General features: G+C 40.7%; 1 protein-coding gene across 1 annotated transcript in view; it reads left to right on the forward strand.

Annotated features, from left to right (window-relative positions):
* The window catches only part of LOC134746023 (NFX1-type zinc finger-containing protein 1-like), a 53,677-nt gene that overhangs the window by 9,355 nt on the left and 24,775 nt on the right, over positions 1-19,547 (forward strand). The window contains exons 5-22 of the mRNA XM_063680192.1: positions 284-506; positions 660-705; positions 1,492-1,717; positions 3,175-3,348; positions 3,660-4,622; positions 4,716-4,868; positions 5,038-5,185; positions 5,373-5,456; positions 5,528-5,796; positions 6,964-7,110; positions 7,198-7,372; positions 8,286-8,428; positions 8,498-8,649; positions 8,987-9,179; positions 9,710-9,838; positions 10,619-10,741; positions 11,978-12,136; positions 12,383-12,626. Coding sequence (XP_063536262.1) covers positions 284-506; positions 660-705; positions 1,492-1,717; positions 3,175-3,348; positions 3,660-4,622; positions 4,716-4,868; positions 5,038-5,185; positions 5,373-5,456; positions 5,528-5,796; positions 6,964-7,110; positions 7,198-7,372; positions 8,286-8,428; positions 8,498-8,649; positions 8,987-9,179; positions 9,710-9,838; positions 10,619-10,741; positions 11,978-12,136; positions 12,383-12,626 — 3,751 coding nt within the window. The remainder of the gene's footprint in view (positions 1-283; positions 507-659; positions 706-1,491; positions 1,718-3,174; positions 3,349-3,659; positions 4,623-4,715; positions 4,869-5,037; positions 5,186-5,372; positions 5,457-5,527; positions 5,797-6,963; positions 7,111-7,197; positions 7,373-8,285; positions 8,429-8,497; positions 8,650-8,986; positions 9,180-9,709; positions 9,839-10,618; positions 10,742-11,977; positions 12,137-12,382; positions 12,627-19,547) is intronic.

Consider the following 19,547-nt stretch of genomic DNA (forward strand, 5'->3'; position numbering starts at 1 on the left):
TTTGTGTTTTTTTTTTTCTTTTTATTCTATAACAGTATTCTGATTCTGCGCCAACTAGATCTTTCGGTTTGCCCAATGGTCGACTAGTAGAGAATGCCTTCTGGTATAAAGTCCGCCATTTGTAATCTTCATGTATTGTGCAATAAAGTTTAAATAAAAAATAATTTATTTATATAAATATTTAAATCTTGAATACTTCCTCAGCTACACTGGCTAAATAAAGTTACCTAAATATTGGAATAATAGAATAGAATAGAAATCATCAAATAATTTAAAATTACAGATTCAAAACCAGAGGAGATCAGAAGGAATTGATGAGGTCGGCGAGCCTCTCGAGAGCTTCCGTGAGCTGAGCGTGCTGCCCTCGGGTGCGGAGCTGCTGGAGCGGCGGCCGTTTTTGCGGCCCAACGTGGTGGAGGGCGCGTACGCAGACGTGGAGCACTACCTTGATGTGCAGTTCCGCCTGCTGCGCGAGGACTGCTTCGGACCGCTCAGAGAAGGGATACGTAAGTTTGACATTGACGACGAGATCGAAACTACGCGTTTTTCAGTTTTGCCGCCTTTTTCTACTCACAAAAATGGTTTATCAGACTAGGTAGCGTTACGAGAAAGTACCTATCTTTTAATATGCATAACAATAGCTCCGTATTATTCCACAGATCAATACATCGAAGATCCCAGGAAAAAGAAATATGATAACATACGGTGAGAGAATACAACAAACTTCACATTTGTCTGACGTGTCGTGTTGTGTTCGGTTTCATACATTGAATATAGTTGCGTTCACATTTGTTTGATGTACGCTGCGTCAGACAAATGTGAACGCAACCATATTAAATGTATGAAACCGATATGCGTCACAACAGAACACAACACTACACGACAGACAAATGTGACCCTGGCTTTACTCATTGTTTTAATTAGGTTCCTTGTCTTGGATTTGTTAAGCGCTATAAAGCACTCGAATGAGATACATGTTTTTCATGATTACTAGCAGTGACGAACATATATAAGTTAATCAAAACTTTTTATATTATTTACTTTTCCTTGAATTAACTATCCTGTCCACAAGCAGTACCGTCTTTACCATAAGGGCACACGGGGCCCGTGCCCAGGAGTCGTAGCACGGTACGCTTATCACCATGGCTGTCACGTTCTAACAAGTATGCGAGTGCGAAAGTGACGGACTTAGTGATAGGGGAAACCATTCTGCGCGGGCAGGGCTCCCTTCCTCAGGGGGCCCTGAAGGACAGACAGTAACAGTGAGCAACCGAGTCTGGTCGGGTCGGGTGTTAGTTTAATTCGCTTTCTTTACTTTCCAAAAGGGCCCCAAATTCTTGAGTGCCCAAGGGCCCCAGCATAGTTTAAGACGGCCCTGTCCACAAGTATTTGTCGCGAGCTATATTTAACGAATGTAATCATAATCACCTTTTATATAAATCTTTATTTCACATAGTCCAAAATATTTAATCAATATCTGTATTTTTGCAGCGTCTACCGAAACGTGAAATTTTTAGAACCATACGCGTCTAAGCAAAAAATTGGATCTATTGTACTGCTCGATGAAAACACTATGAAGATGTTCAAGAGAGTGAACTGGGCACACAGCAAACGGTTCCTGTTTGGTTCCCTCGTAGTCTTCACCAAGGATAACTGCAAGAGCTTCCTTGTGGGAACCATTTTGGAACGTGATGAAAAATTCTTGAACAAGAGACAGGTAAGTACGAAATCGACTTGGTCTTTAGGTTTCAAAGGTACTGTTAGGTTGGGGTGCTTTAGCCCTTACTAGGTTACTTTGTCCACCCATGAAAGCCCTTTTATTGAATTAATTTTTTTTTTAAAACGACACTAAACGCTTACCTACACAAAAGAAAAGCATTTCTGCATTAAATAAAAATAAATATAATACAGTTAATAAAATAAATAAAACAAATGAAATGAATGTTTTTTTATACCACGTCGGTGGCAATCAAGCATACGGCCCGCCTGATGGTAAGCAGTTACCGTAGCCTATGGACGCCTGCAACACCAGAGATATTACACGCGCGTTGCCGACCCTTTAAAAACCTTTTTTATTAGTTTGTAAGATTTTTCTAATTAATATAAATATAAATTATGCTATAATCACGCCAAATTTTTGAAATTATTATATATAAATGCTAATGTAATATGTCTCGCATGGCATGGCAATAATTTTTGAACTGTCAAATTGTGAACATGGCTGATGCAGCAGCAGCCCGTAGGGATGCCCAATAAAATGAGTAAAATTATAATGATAAAGATAATTAAGCCATTTCGACATGTTTCTAATTAAATTAACTAAGTATAACGTAAGAACAGTAATGATCCACAGGAGGTATTGTATATTACCTGCTTTTGGGAATATTACCGGGAACAATGGAAGCTTACTGGGAATGATAAAATTTTTGGTAATTTATTATGTATTTCCCATCACGGAACAATAGTGTTCCGGACCTTTGGGAGTCGTGCGCGGAGCCGAAGCCAACACGTAGAGGCTCTATTTATTATTATTATGATATGTACGTACTTGTACAGTGGCCATCAAATATATCGGAGTGGCCAGTGTTCACGAATATCAAAACAAAGTCTCTATTATCAAGACTTTGACGTGTTTGTTGAGATATTTTTGAGCGCTCCGACGAGGCGACTTTACCTTTTTAGGTAGTTTTAGGTACCCTCAAGTTGAGCCACCGTTGAAGTAACAAGCACTTGAAAGACCAAGCAGTGTAAAGTCGCTGAACTGTCCGTCGTCCTCCGCTGTCCGTCGTCAACTGGTCTTGTGATTGTCAAGTCGAATTTTGAATATAAATGGTCGTTTCAAATAATCAGTCAGTCAGCCATTTAGTCAGTCGGTCTATGTCAGGTCACCACGAAGGTTGGAAGCCACGACCGTCGCCTTCAGATATATCGGATAAGGACCCATCCTTAGGTCTAATAATTATAATATACGACTAGACCTCTGGCGATCCCGACGACGGATCATGCGTTTGGGGGGCGATTTTAAGCGATTACAGCACCGCGACGAATTTTCGTTTGAGCCCCCTGCTAAAGTATGCTCGGTGTCGCAATTCAAGCGTTCTTTGCTCTGACTGACTTGTAACATTTACTTAGATTTGTAAAAAAACATATTTCATATTATTGTTACTCTTTCAGCTACCAGTCAATATTGTAAATTCGGCAATTGACTCAAACTTATACAACGACGATCCATACATAATGATAGAGTGCGAAGTTTACTTCGAACCATACTACCACGTGCTAAAAGCGCTCCAGGACCCCGGCTTCCCGGAACACTTGGCTATGAGCAAATACATTGTCGATGTTGAAGTAAGTATACTTTTAAACTTTGCAACTAAGATTTTTAGGATGGGACTTTAGGTAATATAAGACCACAATGTTGGGTGGCGTCGCTGGCGACGGTGCTGTATGTATAAGCATATATTACTGTAATATTATTATTGTTATATGTATATGTATCGGCCTACGCCTTCTGTCGATGATAGAGAATATAACCCGTGTAATCCTCACAAATTACGACAGCAAGTTATTAACAGAGTTAGTAAGTATATATAATTATCCTTAATCCTGTAATCAACCTCTCATCTCAACAAATTTCTATGTTTTGTGGTCACTTACAGAAAGTCCCTGAAAAACCAGCTTACCTCACTCCGGGAACCATTTATCAAATTCAAAATAAAGACCTCGAAGACATGAAATTCATTGTTTTGGAAGATCACAGCTGGCCCTTGCAAACTGAGCTGGGCTTGAATAATACCCAGTATGAAGCGTACAAACTGGCGCTCACCCATGAGTTCGCCGTGATTCAGGGCCCGCCGGGCACCGGCAAAACCTTCCTCGGTGTCAAAGTCGCGGAAACTCTTCTTAAATACGCACCATTCCCTAAAATCCGATGCTGCATGCTTGTGATATGCTACACAAATCACGCCCTGGATCAATTTCTAGAGGCTCTTTTACCAATCACCCAGTCTTTGGCACGCATTGGGGGCAGATCACGAAACGAAGCATTGAATCAATTTAATATAAATAATTTGAGACGTAAAAACAACAGCAGTTATTATCATGAAAGGAGAATTGAGTTAAAAACGCTGGTCAGTGCAATAGATCACGCACAAGCTCGTGTCGATGCCTTGAACTCTGGAGTCTTGAGCTACAAAAGTATTGTAGCATACAACGAAGAGTGTAAAATACTTGAAAATTTCTATAGAGGGAGAACCATAAAAGATGTTTTAAAACATTGGCTTTTTGAAAATGTGGATGATATTAAAATTGATCCTACATTATTAGAACAAGTTGAAAATGAGCAGCCAGATGAACTTGTAAATAATAACGCAGACGTCGACGATGATATCTTTGCTAGAGATGAAATCGATTACGATGATTTGTACGATGACGGCTTTCCGGGAGAAAAACCAGGCTATGACTCCGTTACTACATCTTTCTCTTTGCCTGACAAAGAAGAGAAGATAAAATCTTTATTGCGAAGGTTTCAAGATCTACAAAACAACGGTAGTTCGACATATGAATTAAGAGAATTAGAAAACGAGATATGTCGCGTGTATTCAGAAGTAAAACTTTTCAAAGTAAGTATTTCAAATCATCCTTAATTTTCTGTTGTAGTGATCTATTCTTTATATTTTCCTCTGTTCAATTAAAATATCTAAATCTTCTCATAGGATATGTTGGAACACCGGTCCCGACCTCCAAGGATTCGCCTAACCAATGCACTAGATTTAACTACTGTTCCCCGTGTAGAGCGTTGGTCATTGTACTTTAAATGGGCCAACGTAGCCATGGAGGACGTGAAGAAAAAAATTCCACAAATTGAAGTAAGCAGGTTACCCACTTTTACATTAATTAAACTTACACTAATCTTTGCTGCAATTTTAGAGGTTATGTACTACATAGTATAATTATATAGAATTCGAACGTTGTTGAAGCTCAAATCCCATGATTTTCATTTGCCTCACAGTTGCTTTGTTTCGTTTGTTACTTCAGGAGAGGTTGCGTTCTGCCGCAGTGGCTTATGAAGAAGCAAGGATGATGGTCGACCTATCTGTACTGAAGAGAACTAGAGTCGTCGGAATGACCACAAGTGGGGCAGCAAGACTGCGCAAGTTGTTAGCAGAAATAGCAGCTCCAATAGGTACCTAAAGTAAAAGACAATAGTGCAAACACGCACCAGCGGGCTCAGCACGGTTACTGTTACAAACGACAATAAAACCTTCAATCGTAAAATAATGTAATGTAAGCACCTGCATGACTTAATAGTGTTGCAGGTCATGCAGGTGTGGTTCTGAATCCTATTTCACTTGACAAATTGATTGTTTCAGTGGTGGTAGAGGAGGCCGCAGAAGTCCTGGAGTCGCATATAGTAACGTCTCTTACAAAAAGTTGCCAGCACTTGATTCTCATAGGTATATTTATATTGAACTCCTTACATGCGTAATGATGGAACAGTTGAGGTGAGGGTTGTTGTCGTGTACAGGGGATCACCAGCAGCTGAGGCCGTCAGCGGCGTACCTACGGCTGGCGCGGTACTACGAGCTCGAGGTGTCGCTGTTTGAGCGCATGATCCGCAACGGCGTGCACAGCCGCCGGCTCGGCGTGCAGCACCGCATGCGCCCCGAGATCGCCGCGCTCGTCTCGCCCATCATCTACTCCGACTTGCAGAACCACCGCTCCGTCGAGGACTTCCCGCCCGTGCGTGGCGTCGCGCACAATCTCTTCTTCTTTTCCCATGACTACAGGGAACAAGTGAGTTGAAAATGACGTACTTACATCCAGTACAGTAGAAAACATATTTACCTACGTACTTAAATCGGAATGTTATTCTAAATTTACGCTGGCCATCGTTTTTTTTGGGGTGCCACCCGGGTGCGGGGAGTGACCCGAGTGGTTATGTGGGATTCCCGTCTAGGCTAATGAGGCCCACGGTATACCCACTCAGCCCCCCATATGCCACCTCGCCGCCCTATTGGTGGGGTTACAGGAACGCTTGCGTACTCATCCGCAACCCCACCGGCGGCACCCGCCCACGAGCGGCTCCTTCGCGAACGCCCGAAGGCCCTTCACGCTAGGCGCGCCAGATGGTTCGACGCGCCGTCCTCCTCGGCCTCCGTTCTGCACTGTAGCGGACCCCCCCGAGCCCGCCACAAGGAAGTCCCGGTCGCCAGAAAATTCCCCGGCGCCCGGTGACAGATCAGGGGCCGATTGCATAATAACTTGTAACTAATAATTTTAGCGGAAGTCTCTTTCTAATCAAAAGAATTGGAAAGAGATTTCCGCTAATATTATTAGTTACAAGTTATTATGCAATCGGCCCCTAGCTGGTCTATGGTTCTGCCGCAAAACCAAAACTCGGCTGCAGAGGACAAGGAGAACGGCACGACGTAACACCGACACTCCTCTTCCTCTGCAGTCCTATGCTCCAACGCCGCTACAGCGGAACGGCCGCGGCCACACCAAGTTCGCAGGGGATAGGGAGAGTGGCGCATCGTAATACAATCACGCCTCTTCCCCTGCGATCCCACCTCGGCCGCCGAGGAGAAACGGCTCACCGCAATACCGACACTCTTCCTCGACGGTCCACCACCAACGCGCCACAAGCGGGCTTAACAAGCCTCCTCGGGCCAGCCCGCACCTCAAACAGGCCGGCTCCTGGTTGCCTCTTCGCTTCACCGTGGGTGACCAAGCCACGGGTACTAAGCCCTTCCACCACGACAAAATGAGCAACCCGCGAGGGGACGCTGGCCATCCTATTGAATACACATTCAACCAACGAATGTGTATTATTCAATAGCCAATCCAACACACATTGGAACGAGTGTCCGAATTGACTGCATGCTGTGTTATATTACATACTGGACACAGTGGACACAGATATTCCACAAGTTATTATACCTAATAGTTTATATTTTACAGTGCGAAGACGACAGTTCAAGTCGTAAAAACACGCAGGAAGGTGACTTGGTGCTCCGTCTGGCGAACTACTTGATGCAGCAGGGCTACAAACCTGAGGAAGTCACCATTCTCGCCGCTTACTCCGGCCAATTGTTCTACATGCGAAAAGTAAGTATCTCTGCTCACCGATTTTTGCCAACTAGAAATCAAGCTCCACCTTGCAAACTTAAATAAAAATAATCTTCGTATGTTTAGCAACGGTCACTGTACGATCATCTGTCAAACGTGAAGATCACAGTCCTGGACAACTACCAGGGCGAGGAGTCGAAGATAATCCTGCTGTCGCTGGTGCGCAACAATGACAACGACAGCATCGGCTTCCTGGGCACCGAGAACAGGATCTGCGTCGCCTTGTCCAGGGCCAGAGAAGGTAGGATGCTGCTTAAGGACATTACCTAATTACGACCTTATTTTATCTAGGTACGTTTCGTGCAACTTATAAATGTTAGGAACGATATCTTTTGCCTTCTATAATCAGTTATCAGGTTTGTACCTATCCTTTGTTGTTCAAACCTTGATACTTACAGTTTAAGTTCTTCTAGGCCTTTTGGAGATCCATTACACTGCCCATTGGTTACAGACACCTTTTCAATTGTCGTAAATATTTATTGGCTACGTACCTACACACTGATTTAAACTTTCACGATTTTTACTCGTTATTATTTATCTCCACGGGACTTAATCGCGTAAAATAGTTTCAAATTTACCTCCGACGTTTCGAGGACGGTGTCTTCTCCGAGACCACGGGGACAACGCCGTCCTCGAAACGTCGGAGGTAAATTTGAAACTATTTTACGCGATTAAGTCCCGTGGAGATAAATAATAATACGTACCTACACTCCTACTCCATCGACTCCATCGTTCAGTCAGAGTTATAATTGAAAAATAGTGTTTACTAACATTTTATAATATGCGAGAAGACCGCCTGTTGTGTGTGTCTTTGTTTTTATTTCAGTACATTTATTTTATACGTGTATTGTAAACTGTCAGCTGTGCAAAAAAATAAAAATAGTATTGTATTTATTTATTTAAATTTTCTTGCACAAAATATATACAACAATGTACAAATGGCGGACTTAATGCTAAATTACAGTCTCTACCAGTCTACCATAAGGGCCAAACAGAGACATTTACAATTGGCGCAGAGAGAGAAATAAAATCTATGAATTAAAAGAAATGCAAACTAATATACTTATAAACTACTATAAATATAATAGGCGCATACATACTATAAATATAATATTGATGATTGTATTATATGATAATTTATTAATTTTTCACAGGTTTCTTTATATTTGGGAACATCGATTTACTCAAGAGGAAATCAGAACTGTGGACTAAAATTGCAGCTACTTTAGAGAAAAATGGGTCTCTTGGAACAAGTTTGAAGCTGAAATGTGATAATCATAACGGACAAATTACTACGGTTAGAATATCAACGTTTAGTTCTTTTTTTTTATTACAAACTGGTATTACAATTAAGTTTTGTTTACAGATAACGTCAGTAAGTGATTTCGTAAAAGTTCCTGAAGGCGGTTGTCTATTGGATTGTAAATACAACTTGCCATGCGGACATGCTTGCCCTCGCGTTTGCCACGCATATGACTTGGTACATGCGAAAATACAATGCACCAAGGATTGTGAAAGGTACAATCAACATGATTTTAAGTTCTTAGTTCACCCACCTTTAAACATTAAATTCTCCTTTACTATATGAATGTCTTCCACCCTCTTGTCGGGTGTCGTTTTCCTGTCTTCTCGGTAGACAAACTCTGCTTGGAATAAAGGAAAGATATTCAACCGCAAATTGCCACAATCAGAATGCAATGCAGTAAGGTGATGGTCTTATCGCGTCGGTCTACGTGACGTAATAAAGACAGAGGTATCCGTCTTTTTCAATCGCGTGGTTATAAAAGTGACACTTATTTTATTTTAATGCGTATGCAGCGTAGGCAAACATTTGGTGATTAATTATATTTTACAGGAAAATCTGCCAAGTCGAAGGTCACAAATGCCCGTTCAAATGCGCTAAAGAATGCCAACCATGCAAGCGGCTCGTGGAGAAGTCGCTTCCTTGCGGCCACAATAAAGCGGTTCCATGCTTCAAGGAGCCTGGCGATCCATCTATACAGTGCACGGCGCCGGTCGACGTCACTTTACCTGACTGCGGACACCAAGTAAGTAAATACAGGTACCACTACCACGTAGTAGAAGGTAACGTAGTTTTGGGACTAAAACTAAGTTTTTAGGGTACCGTACCCAAAGGATAAAAACGGGACCCTGTTACTAAGACTCCGCTGTCTGTCTGTCGTCTGTCTGTCCGTCTGTCACCAGGCTGTATCTCATGAACCGTGATAGCTAGACAGTTGAAAATTTCACAGATGATGTATTTCTGGTTGCTGCTATAACAACAAATACTAAAAACAGAATAATATGAATATTTAAGTGGGGATTCCATACAACAAACGTGATTTTTTTTGCCGTTTTTTGCGTAATGGTACGGAGCCCTTCGTGCGCGACTCGCGAGTCCGACTCGCACTTAGCCGTTTTTTTTACATATTACATTTTTACTAACCTAACATAACAAAAGTAACAAACACAAATCTTTACAAACCTTTAGAAAAAATTTAGTAAGGGTAATAAAGTCGTCTTATTATAGCAGTTCAGTATGAGTAAGACTTAAAAACTATGTACCTAAATATTTCAGGCAAAGAAAGAGTGTTACATGAAGACATCCGATGTCAAATGCAAAGACAAGTGCCCCAACGGCAGACTCAAGTGCGGCCACGCGTGCCGCAGGACGTGTCATGTCAATGATGACCCCGACCATGTGCGGGTAAGGTGCCCTTACTCTAGCCTGCTGGCTGTGCAGGTGCCCCAACAGCAAGATCAGGTCACGCGCACAGGTCGTGTCACGTGCGGGTAAGGTGCCCCCCCCCATTTACTGATTCAGCGAAGCAAGTGCCGCAACGGAAGGCTTAAGTGCGGTCATTGCGTGCCGTAGGACGTGTCAAGTCAATGATGATCCGGACCATTTGCGGGTAAGGTGCTCTTACTGATTCTGCGGTTCAAGTGCTCCAACATCAGGTTCATGACACCCGTGCCGCAGAACGTGTACGTCAATGATGACCGAGATAACGAGCGTGTCAGGTCTTTTAACTTAACTCTTCAGCGGTGCAAGTGCCTCAACAGCAGGTGTATGCCAACGTTTCGCAGGATAAAGGATGACTCACATTAGACCGGGCCGTGTCCGGGCCGGAGCTTCCGGCGCTTCTATGGAAAGCATCACGTGATCACCTGTCATGTCAGAAAAGTAAGCGCCGGAAGCTCCGGCCCGGACACAGTCCGGTCTAACGTGAGTCATCCTTAAGTCCGCGACCATAAGCTGGTAAAGTGGCCTTACTCAATCCCTAGCTTCATGGTTTCTACGGTTGCATCCTTAAGAGTCTGCTATGCAACCGTCGTAAACAGTAACACTAATATATTTCGTGTTACTTCACAATAAATAGTATTTTATGCTAATTTAATAAATATGAGATATGATTTGCTTATCTCGATGAACCCGATGTAAAGCTTTATTTTTCATTTCTTGGAAAAATAAACATTCCTTTTTTAGTACACTTGCCTGAAGGCGTGCCCGAAGGCGAAGAAAGGCTGCACGGCTAACTTGGAAGGGGACCTCGGCGAGCACAAATGTCTACGTTCCTGTTTCGAAGAGTGTGTCGATTGCAACGTCCAGGTATGTTGCCGGCAACAAAGATTGGTCCGCCTAAAGCAAAGGGGGCGCAATATAAGGACAGAAAATTTTTGACCAAAAGTGAAAATTATACAGGAATCATAAAACACTTAGAAAAATTTCATTCGAAACGCTAAAATAAGCATGTTTTGTAGAAAAAACTTTTTCTCTAAAATCAAAAATGGCCGAGATATTGGACCTGAAAGTTGAGCCGATTTTTAGGACAGAAAAAGTTCGATAGGTGTTGTTGTCATTATGACCCCTATTTTTTATGATGCTATCGTATAGAAGACGCTAAAATAAGCATGTTTTATAGAAAAAACTTTTTCTCTAAAATCAAAAATGACCGAGATAATAGACTTCAAAATTGGCAAAGCAAAGGGGGTGCAAAAAAAAACTTAGAATTTTTTTAGTAGGTACAATAACATGTGTGATCGCGATCATCGCGGTCAACCTAACACACTCCTCCTCGCTTCGCTCGTCGTCGCACCTATCTTGTCTCTGTTACTTAAATTTACTGTTCCAAACATGCTTATTTTAGCGTCTTCTATACGATAGCATCATAAAAAATAGGGGTCATAATGACAACAACACCCATCGAACTTTTTGTGTCCTAAAAATCGGCTCAACTTTCAGGTCCAATATCTCGGCCATTTTTGATTTTAGAGAAAAAGTTTTTTCTATAAAACTTGCTTATTTTAGCGTCTTCTATATGATAGCATCATAAAAAATAGGTGTCATAATAACACCAACCCCATCAAAAATTTTCTAAGTCCTGCGCCCCCTTTGCTTTAGTCCAACCAAAAGGGTCTTCACGTTTGACAATTCAGTTATTATTATTGTATGGGAAAAAAATTGTTCAGAAACCTATCGTGTGTGGTATTAAATACCACACAGATACCGATACCGACTTACCGATTTTCATACTTTAAACACTTAAACACCATTTGCAGCATTTTACTGAATTCCGGGGTGTACCGCTAGGTGTACTTATATTATACAAGCAATGAACCATAGGTAGGTACAGGGTCTGTCTTTCTCATTTTAGCGAAGTCCCTGTTACATTCCCAGATACAGCTTTTGGCATTCTGATATTTTTCTATTTTGCATGATAGAAAAATAGAAATGCCAAATGCCAATAACCAATAATCCTTTGGTTATTGGCTCGCATTTCTTGAGCTCTACTTGTACTGTAAGTAAATTACCTAATATCAGCAAAAAACATATGTTATGTTACAGGTTATCAAGAAGAGGTCCGGTTGCACGCACTCGAAGAGAGTGGCGTGTCACGAAGATGTGAACGCGAAGCCGTGCCGAGAGAAGTGCGCGCGCTCGCTGCCCTGCGGTCATCACTGCAAGAAGCTGTGCTTCGAGAAATGCGGGGATTGCAAGCAAAAGGTAAATTTTCTGATGAACTGGAATTGGAAGTGACAATACTTTCAAACCGTTGTGAATTGAATAAGGTGCTATGGTGCTATATACGAAATAAAAATTGACCAAGGCCTCCAGTGCTCGGGGCTGGGATCAAACCAGAGTTCTTCGTTCGTGGCAGACGCCATAACGCCATTCTACGGTATTTCGAACAAAATATAATGCAAAACTGACTGTTTTAAACTTAGTAGTAATAGCCTGTAATTTTTCCAGACCAAAAAACCCATACCGGGCTGCAACCACGAAATAGTGATCGAGTGTGGAACAGAGCCAACCCGAGACATGTGCAGACTGAAATGCGGACGCGTCATGGCGTGCGGCCATGCTTGTCAAGCGCAGTGCGGCGAGCCATGTGATATAACCAAGTGTACAGAAATCACACCGCGCAGTTTCTCGTCGCCTTGTGGCCATAACGTGCAGCTGCCTTGCAACGTGTCGCGGCAAGCGACACAGACAGGTAACTTGTAATAATGACTAACACCGTGTTCAGAATGAAATGCGAACGAAGGTAAGCGACCACGCCTGTCAAGCGCGGGGCGGCGAGCCGTGTGACATGACAAAGTGTAGGTAAGGTACTGAAATCACTGCGCGCTGTTTCCCGTCGCCTTGTGTCCATAACGTCCAGCTTTCTTGCAACGGCAAGCTACGAGTATACAGACAGGTACCTTTTAAAATGAAGGAATTATCTAACACTTGTGCAGAATGAAATGTGAACGAAGGGTGGACACGACTGTCAGGCGAGATGCGGTGAGCCATGCGACATGGCCAAGTATACTGAGATCACTCCGCGCAGTTTTCCGTCCCTTTGTGGCCATAACGTTCACAGCTGCCTTGTAATGTTTCTCGGCCAGCTATACAGACAGGGGCCCTATTCGAGATGCACAACTGTCAGTTTCGGCTTCAACATCAGTTCAACAGTGGAATGAATCATCTGTTCATCAACTGTGGAAAGTATCATTTGGTACAACCAAAACTCATTCATTGAAAAAATTATTCAACAAAAATCAACTTTGTTTTCTTACTACTATACGGTTTAAAATGGCTCTGAACTCGGCGTGGTTCGGTTTGGTTTCGTTGTCACCTAACTGTGGATTGCTAATGTCAAATTTTGACATGTAATGATTTGTTCACTAGACTTTTTTGTCTATAGGCTTGGGCACCATCTTGGAGTTTTTGACGTGCAAAAGGGGAATTTGTAACATAGAGTAAAGATTTTTTTTTTCAGTACATAACTTTACAGAAATTAATGACATCTTGTAAGCGATAGATGAACTAATGCGCTGTGGACGACGCGGCGGCGAGTAGTGAAACTATACGTGACAATCTCCATCAATCAAAAAGGGACTACACTGCTGATGGTCGATAAAGGCTATTGTTAAATGAATTTTAACAGTACGAACACCTTATTGACAAGCGTTCTTTTTGTTGAACCCAGACCTACACGTCAAATAATGCTCGCTCCACACATTCTCCTATGAACGCTCAAAAATTGTAAAAAAAAATGAAACAAATTACTCGTCACCTCTCTCTCAAGCTGCCTATTTCTAAACCACGTTCATAAATCAAGTTGTCCCAACACATTTCGTAAACCATATTCAGAAAAGTCCGTTTTTTATTACTAGGTTCGTTAGGTAGCTTACAAATGCCCGCGAAGCGGGGCTCCGTCTAGTTAAATTGCGAGGGAAAAGTTTTGTTTTTTTTTGTTCACAAATGTGCACGAAAAAGACCTTTACGTATATCTGATGGCGACTGTACAATTCTACAAAAACAGGCAAGAGTAGAATAGTTGTGTATTTAGGACAATCTTAACCTTTGGTATGCTTAGAAGCAAATCAGATTCCATATATATTCAACTTAAACATGAAGTTGTCTAGATTGCTATTTAAATAGCAATTTTTTGACGGGAGCATACGAAAGATTAACACGCACGCAACGAGCACGCAGTAAAAAAAAGATCAATAGCAATGTTAACCTTTTGAACGCTTTGTCATAAACAAAAACGTCACTGTCACGCCAAGATAACCGGCGCAAGCGAGCGAATGTAAACTTTACTTGAAAGTGTCAAGGTTACTTTGACAGCGTCAGCCATAACCGCTATAGTGGTCCTTGGCGCTGTGGGCACGACTAGTAACGACCACTTTAGGGGTTCTTGGCATTCATAGGGTTAAAATAAAATCAAAACTTTTTGCGTATATTATTTACTGTCATTATGAAGTAAGTACTTAAATACCTACCTATTGCGGTGCGTGCACACCAACACGCAATTTAGGACAATTTATTTATTTATTTAAAAATTTAAATCAGGCAACAATTACAAGTCACATATTACAAATACCTTACAGACTAACATATATAGATATATATATATATATATATATATATATATATATGCATTTTATAAACTTAAAAACTAAACACTATTTAGGCGACAAAACGGCGTGTATGCCAATCACTATGTCAAGTGTGAAGGAAAATTGATAATTAAACAATAGCATACTATTTGACTATGTACCGAGAATAATTTATTATTTAAACCGAAAACAGTAACAAATTACTTTTAGAGCGCTACCAAGTTACTTACGTTTATTATGAACTTAATTTACTAATAAATGATGTGTATAGTTGTGTGCAATCACTACATATAATTAATTTCACAATTTTAAGCTAAACGTTTAAGAATCCGTTATCGATTTTAGTCGCAAAAACGTAAAATTGATAGATTAAGTCGGTAAAATTATACAACGTTTGATACGTAATAGAAATAACAAGTTTCTATTAGCACGTCTTCTCATCTTGCCGTTTTACAGATCAATTTTTTGAAAACAGGTTCACTAAATTAGTAATATTTTTTTTCTGTTGGACGTTTAGGTAAATGCGCGTAAAGCACTGATTTTGTCGCTCTTATTTGTAAATTTCGTAAAGTTTGGACTGCTAAAAATGGTAATTTTGTATTACACATATCCTGTACAGACTACATTTTTATTATTATGACTTTGAAGTAGTGTAAATGAAAGTTAGATGAAATCAATTTTCTCCAGAAATTACTTCAAAACAAGTGACAATTTCTCTGAAAATAGACATAATTTCAACGTAATTTTGATACTTCAATAATCTACAAAATTTGCTGAAACTATTCTTATACATTATTTTGTATAATTTACCATTTTATTTTTATGAATTTTTAAAAACTGCCCCTTCTCTTCATATATTACCAGTGACGCACGCTCGCGACCTCATTATTAAAACGCATGATGAGAATACGTGCTAATAGAAACCAATACTTGTTATTTAGATAATTACGTAACAAAAGGTGTACAATTTCAAAGACTAAAATCTATCATTTACATTTTTGATCTAAAATCGTTACCGGGCTCTGTCAATGGACTGGCATGAGTACATTTTTAGGGTTCCGTACCTCAAAAGGAAAAAACGGAACGCTTACTTATAGGATCACTTGTGCGCCTGTCTCTGTCTGTCCGTCTGTCACAGCCTATTATCATATCGTCGGGCCTACGGCCTTCGGCCTTCGGCCCGCCGTTTCGCTTGTCTAGGACATTTTTACTATTGGGTCGTGTTTAAGCTCCAACTTCCCCCTCTCGTGTGACGCTTCGGGCCTTCGGCCCTACGCGGAGCTCGGCCTTCGGCCTTCGACAGTATCAACCAATATGAAAGCACGTTATGCTCTATGGCAAATCGCAATTCTATCTATTTACTCACTAGGAGGATATAACCAAACGGAGACGCCACGTCTGTAATTTTCTGTACAGAGATCGATATAATTATGTTTTGTAGAAGATTTGGAGCTGAAACCTGACTACGGTAAACGATAGTAGTTCGCCCCGAACTGAGAACTCACTTTTCGAAAAACCTATAGAGAAGATTTATATGTACATATTATTTATATTTATCTACATCTGCTTAAGTACCTACTACATTTTCGACGCAATTGAACACAATATGTACAAATTCATAACACGTGCCGTTTCTTACAATTTTAACTACTAATTAATATGTAATATGGTAAAGGGCCACTTAAATCCCCAATTCTTATATCAATTTTCATTATGATCCGCGGGCTTAGCACGGTAGCATTTTTATCGCCTGTCACCATGCCTGTCACGTTCTAACAAGTATGTAAGTGCAAAAGTGGCAGGCATAGTGACAGGTGATAAAAATGCAACCATGCTGACACCGCAGGGCAAAAATTAAGGAATTCAAGATGGTGGCCATTATTTACAATTTTGACTTCGGATTACTATGACAAAGCCTTTCGAATCCTCAGATACATAGTTGGACCAAGATAAGTCTGCAACAATTTAAATAGCAAACGTAGTGCAAGTGTTATTTAAACGTCATAATTACATAGGAGTTTAATGTTTAAAATAACGCACTGCGTGTGCTACCAAAATCATTGCAAACTTTTCTTGGTCTAACTCTATACATTTTTTAACATGCTCATACCAAGAATAAAGAAATTCAAGATAGTGACCATGCTTTACAATTTTAACTAAGAATTCGTATAAGTATGTATTATCATTACATATTAAGCGGCTTCTCAGATAACAAAACTTTCTGAAGAATGAGAACAAATTAAATTATTTATAGAAAATATTTTAATTTGTGACCATTCATAATGTCACATGTTGTGGAGTATACGAGTTACTGACACACTTTTACTGCTGACTGTACGAGACCTTTCTAATGAACCCAAACTCGATGTGTTTGTGTTTTTCCATAGAAGAGTTACGTTTGCTACTTATTCTGACTGGTTCATCAGATCAGCTCCATGTTAGCATATTATTGCATTGTCTTGGGAATTACGGATGTACTCCAAATTTCAACTGAATCAGACATCGGCAAGTGGTTCAAATTTAAGTTTCAAGATTTGAAGCACACACAAATACAAAGATAGTTTGGATATACGGCGTCAAGCTAAATAAAAGTGTGTAATAAAAATGTGTGAATTTTAAGAAATAATCATAATGGCCTGGGTAAACTCTGGAGGTTGATAGTTGATGTAGATGTCGTTGTCTCCGGATGACGACCAAAAGCATCTGGTTGGGTAATACGGGCGGACGGGCATGCCGGAAGAGTCATCCTGTTCTGTATTCATCGTCATTCGTTATTACGTCCCTGTAAAAATAGTTATTTGTTATACAAAGGGGTAAAGTTCTTGTTTAACTGCTTGTGCTAATATTGATACCCGAGCCAGCGAAAGACATCGAAATGAAACCACGAGCGTAGCGAGTTCGATAAGTTTGATAAGTGGAATCTTGAGCGTTGCTAGGGTGTCAAGGCCTCGTGCCGTAACAAATTTTACCACCAAGTGAAACACAAAATTTTGTCACCACACCAACGCAAGGAAAATACTAACTGAAAAATATCAAACAAAATCAAACCAAAATCATATCCAAATGAACGTTATACTAAACTTGTCATTCAAAATCATCATTTAAAAGTAAATTCTACCGGCTAACATAAGGAAACAACTCAAAATTTGCATCAGATTACTTTGCTTCACCAGTGGATAAAATGCAATTCATGAATTAAATAATCATTTATTTTGCCTCCCATAGAAGTGTTAGTAACAAAAACTTAAATACTAATGTTGTTTAACAGTTAATTACTTAATATGCCACTTTCTCATCAGTGTGCCTATTAGCCAAGGTGACCATTGTTTGTGCTACGACAACGAAATGCTTTGTGTCCCTCTATCACTCTTCCATATGACTGCGGTAGAGAGACAGCGTTTCGTTGTCGTAGCGAAAATGATTGTCTTGGCTAGGCACCCAGAGCAATGTTATATTCAATGCACAGTGCACACAGTGAAAACTGTTTTTTCTACATATAACGCTTCTTAAAAGCTTAGAGCGCTGGTGGCCTAGAGCGGAAAGAGCGTGTGACTTTCAATCCGGTCGCGGGTTCAAACCCCGGCTCGTACCTGAGTTTTTCGGAATATATGTACCAGTCACTTTTCGGTGAAGGAAAACATCGTGAGGAAACCGGACTAATCCTAATAAGGCCTAATAGTTTATTTACCCTCTGGGTCAGATGGCAGTCGCTTTCGTAAAAACTAGTTCCTATGTCAATTCTTGGAATTAGTTGCCAAGCGGACCCCAGGATCCCATGAGCCGTGGCAAAAGCCGGAACAACGCCAGGAAGATGATGAACGTTTCTTTAAAAAAATATGTTCCCTGTAGCCCTACTCAAAATTTAAGAGTACTTAAGTATCAAGATTATAGTACAGATGTACACATACCAACACTAACACATATTAAATGAATCTATTTTTTTTAAGTAAAGAATTATGTACAATATTGTCAAGGAGGGTAATGTAGCAACTGTATGTATGTATGTAAAAATTATACAACACAACATTAAAAAATGATACTCACTTCTTCCCGATTTGACGAGCAAACACGGCCTGCCATTACATCGAGCAATCTTATAAGAGCATCATACTGCCTTGACATGTGCTGTAGCAGGCTGTTGGTCGTGGTTTGATACTGTTTGAACTGCTCATCACGTGAGGTTATGAGCCTCACAACCTGCTCATGAAGCCGAGTGTTGTGGGCTTCATGGGACGTGATGAGCAGTTCCATGTTCCGCGCGACGCGGAGCATAGCCTGCCCCAATGTAGCGTCGTTGGCCGCATGGCGACGCTCAAGGTCTTGGATTGACGCTTCTGCCGTTTCTAGGGCACTAAGGGCAGGGTATGCTGTAATAAAAATAATTAGGTACATAACTCGTACAACTACTAAGGTAGTGGCACTGTGGCACCAATACACAAATGACTAAGCGATGGCCCCAACTTTTTTTTTACATGATTCAGCCCATAATCCAACCTAATTAACTACCCTAACCTAATTAACCTACTCCCAATCCTTTAATTACTAAACAACATTTTAGTAATGAATATGCTTGTGCCGCACATTGGTGGCATCCCGCCTTAAAGTTGCTATGTGTGATTGAAAACTAATATATATTAAAAATCCGGCCAAGTGCGAATCGGACTCGCGCACGAAGGGTTCCGTACTTAAATATTTATTTTATTCAGTTTTTAGTATTAAATTTGTTGTTATAGCGGCAACAGAGATACACCATCTGTGAAAATTTCAACTGTCTAGATATCACAGTTCATGAGATATAGCCTGGTGACAGACGGACAGACAGACAGATAGACAGTCCACTGTTTAAGTTATAGGGTCCCGTTTTTTACCCTTTGGGTACAGAACCCTAAAAACATAAAAACACGCAATCGTCGACATTCCGAGCTTTTTAAAGTATGTTCTCAAGCTCTGCATACATTTGAGAGTGACCGGAAAGAAAATTATTTTTTAGAAATTATTTATTTTTATGGTTTTTTAGATAGTCGCAC

This window comes from Cydia strobilella, chromosome 12, assembly GCF_947568885.1.
Source record: "Cydia strobilella chromosome 12, ilCydStro3.1, whole genome shotgun sequence".
In the NCBI taxonomy this organism is placed as follows: domain Eukaryota; kingdom Metazoa; phylum Arthropoda; class Insecta; order Lepidoptera; family Tortricidae; genus Cydia; species Cydia strobilella.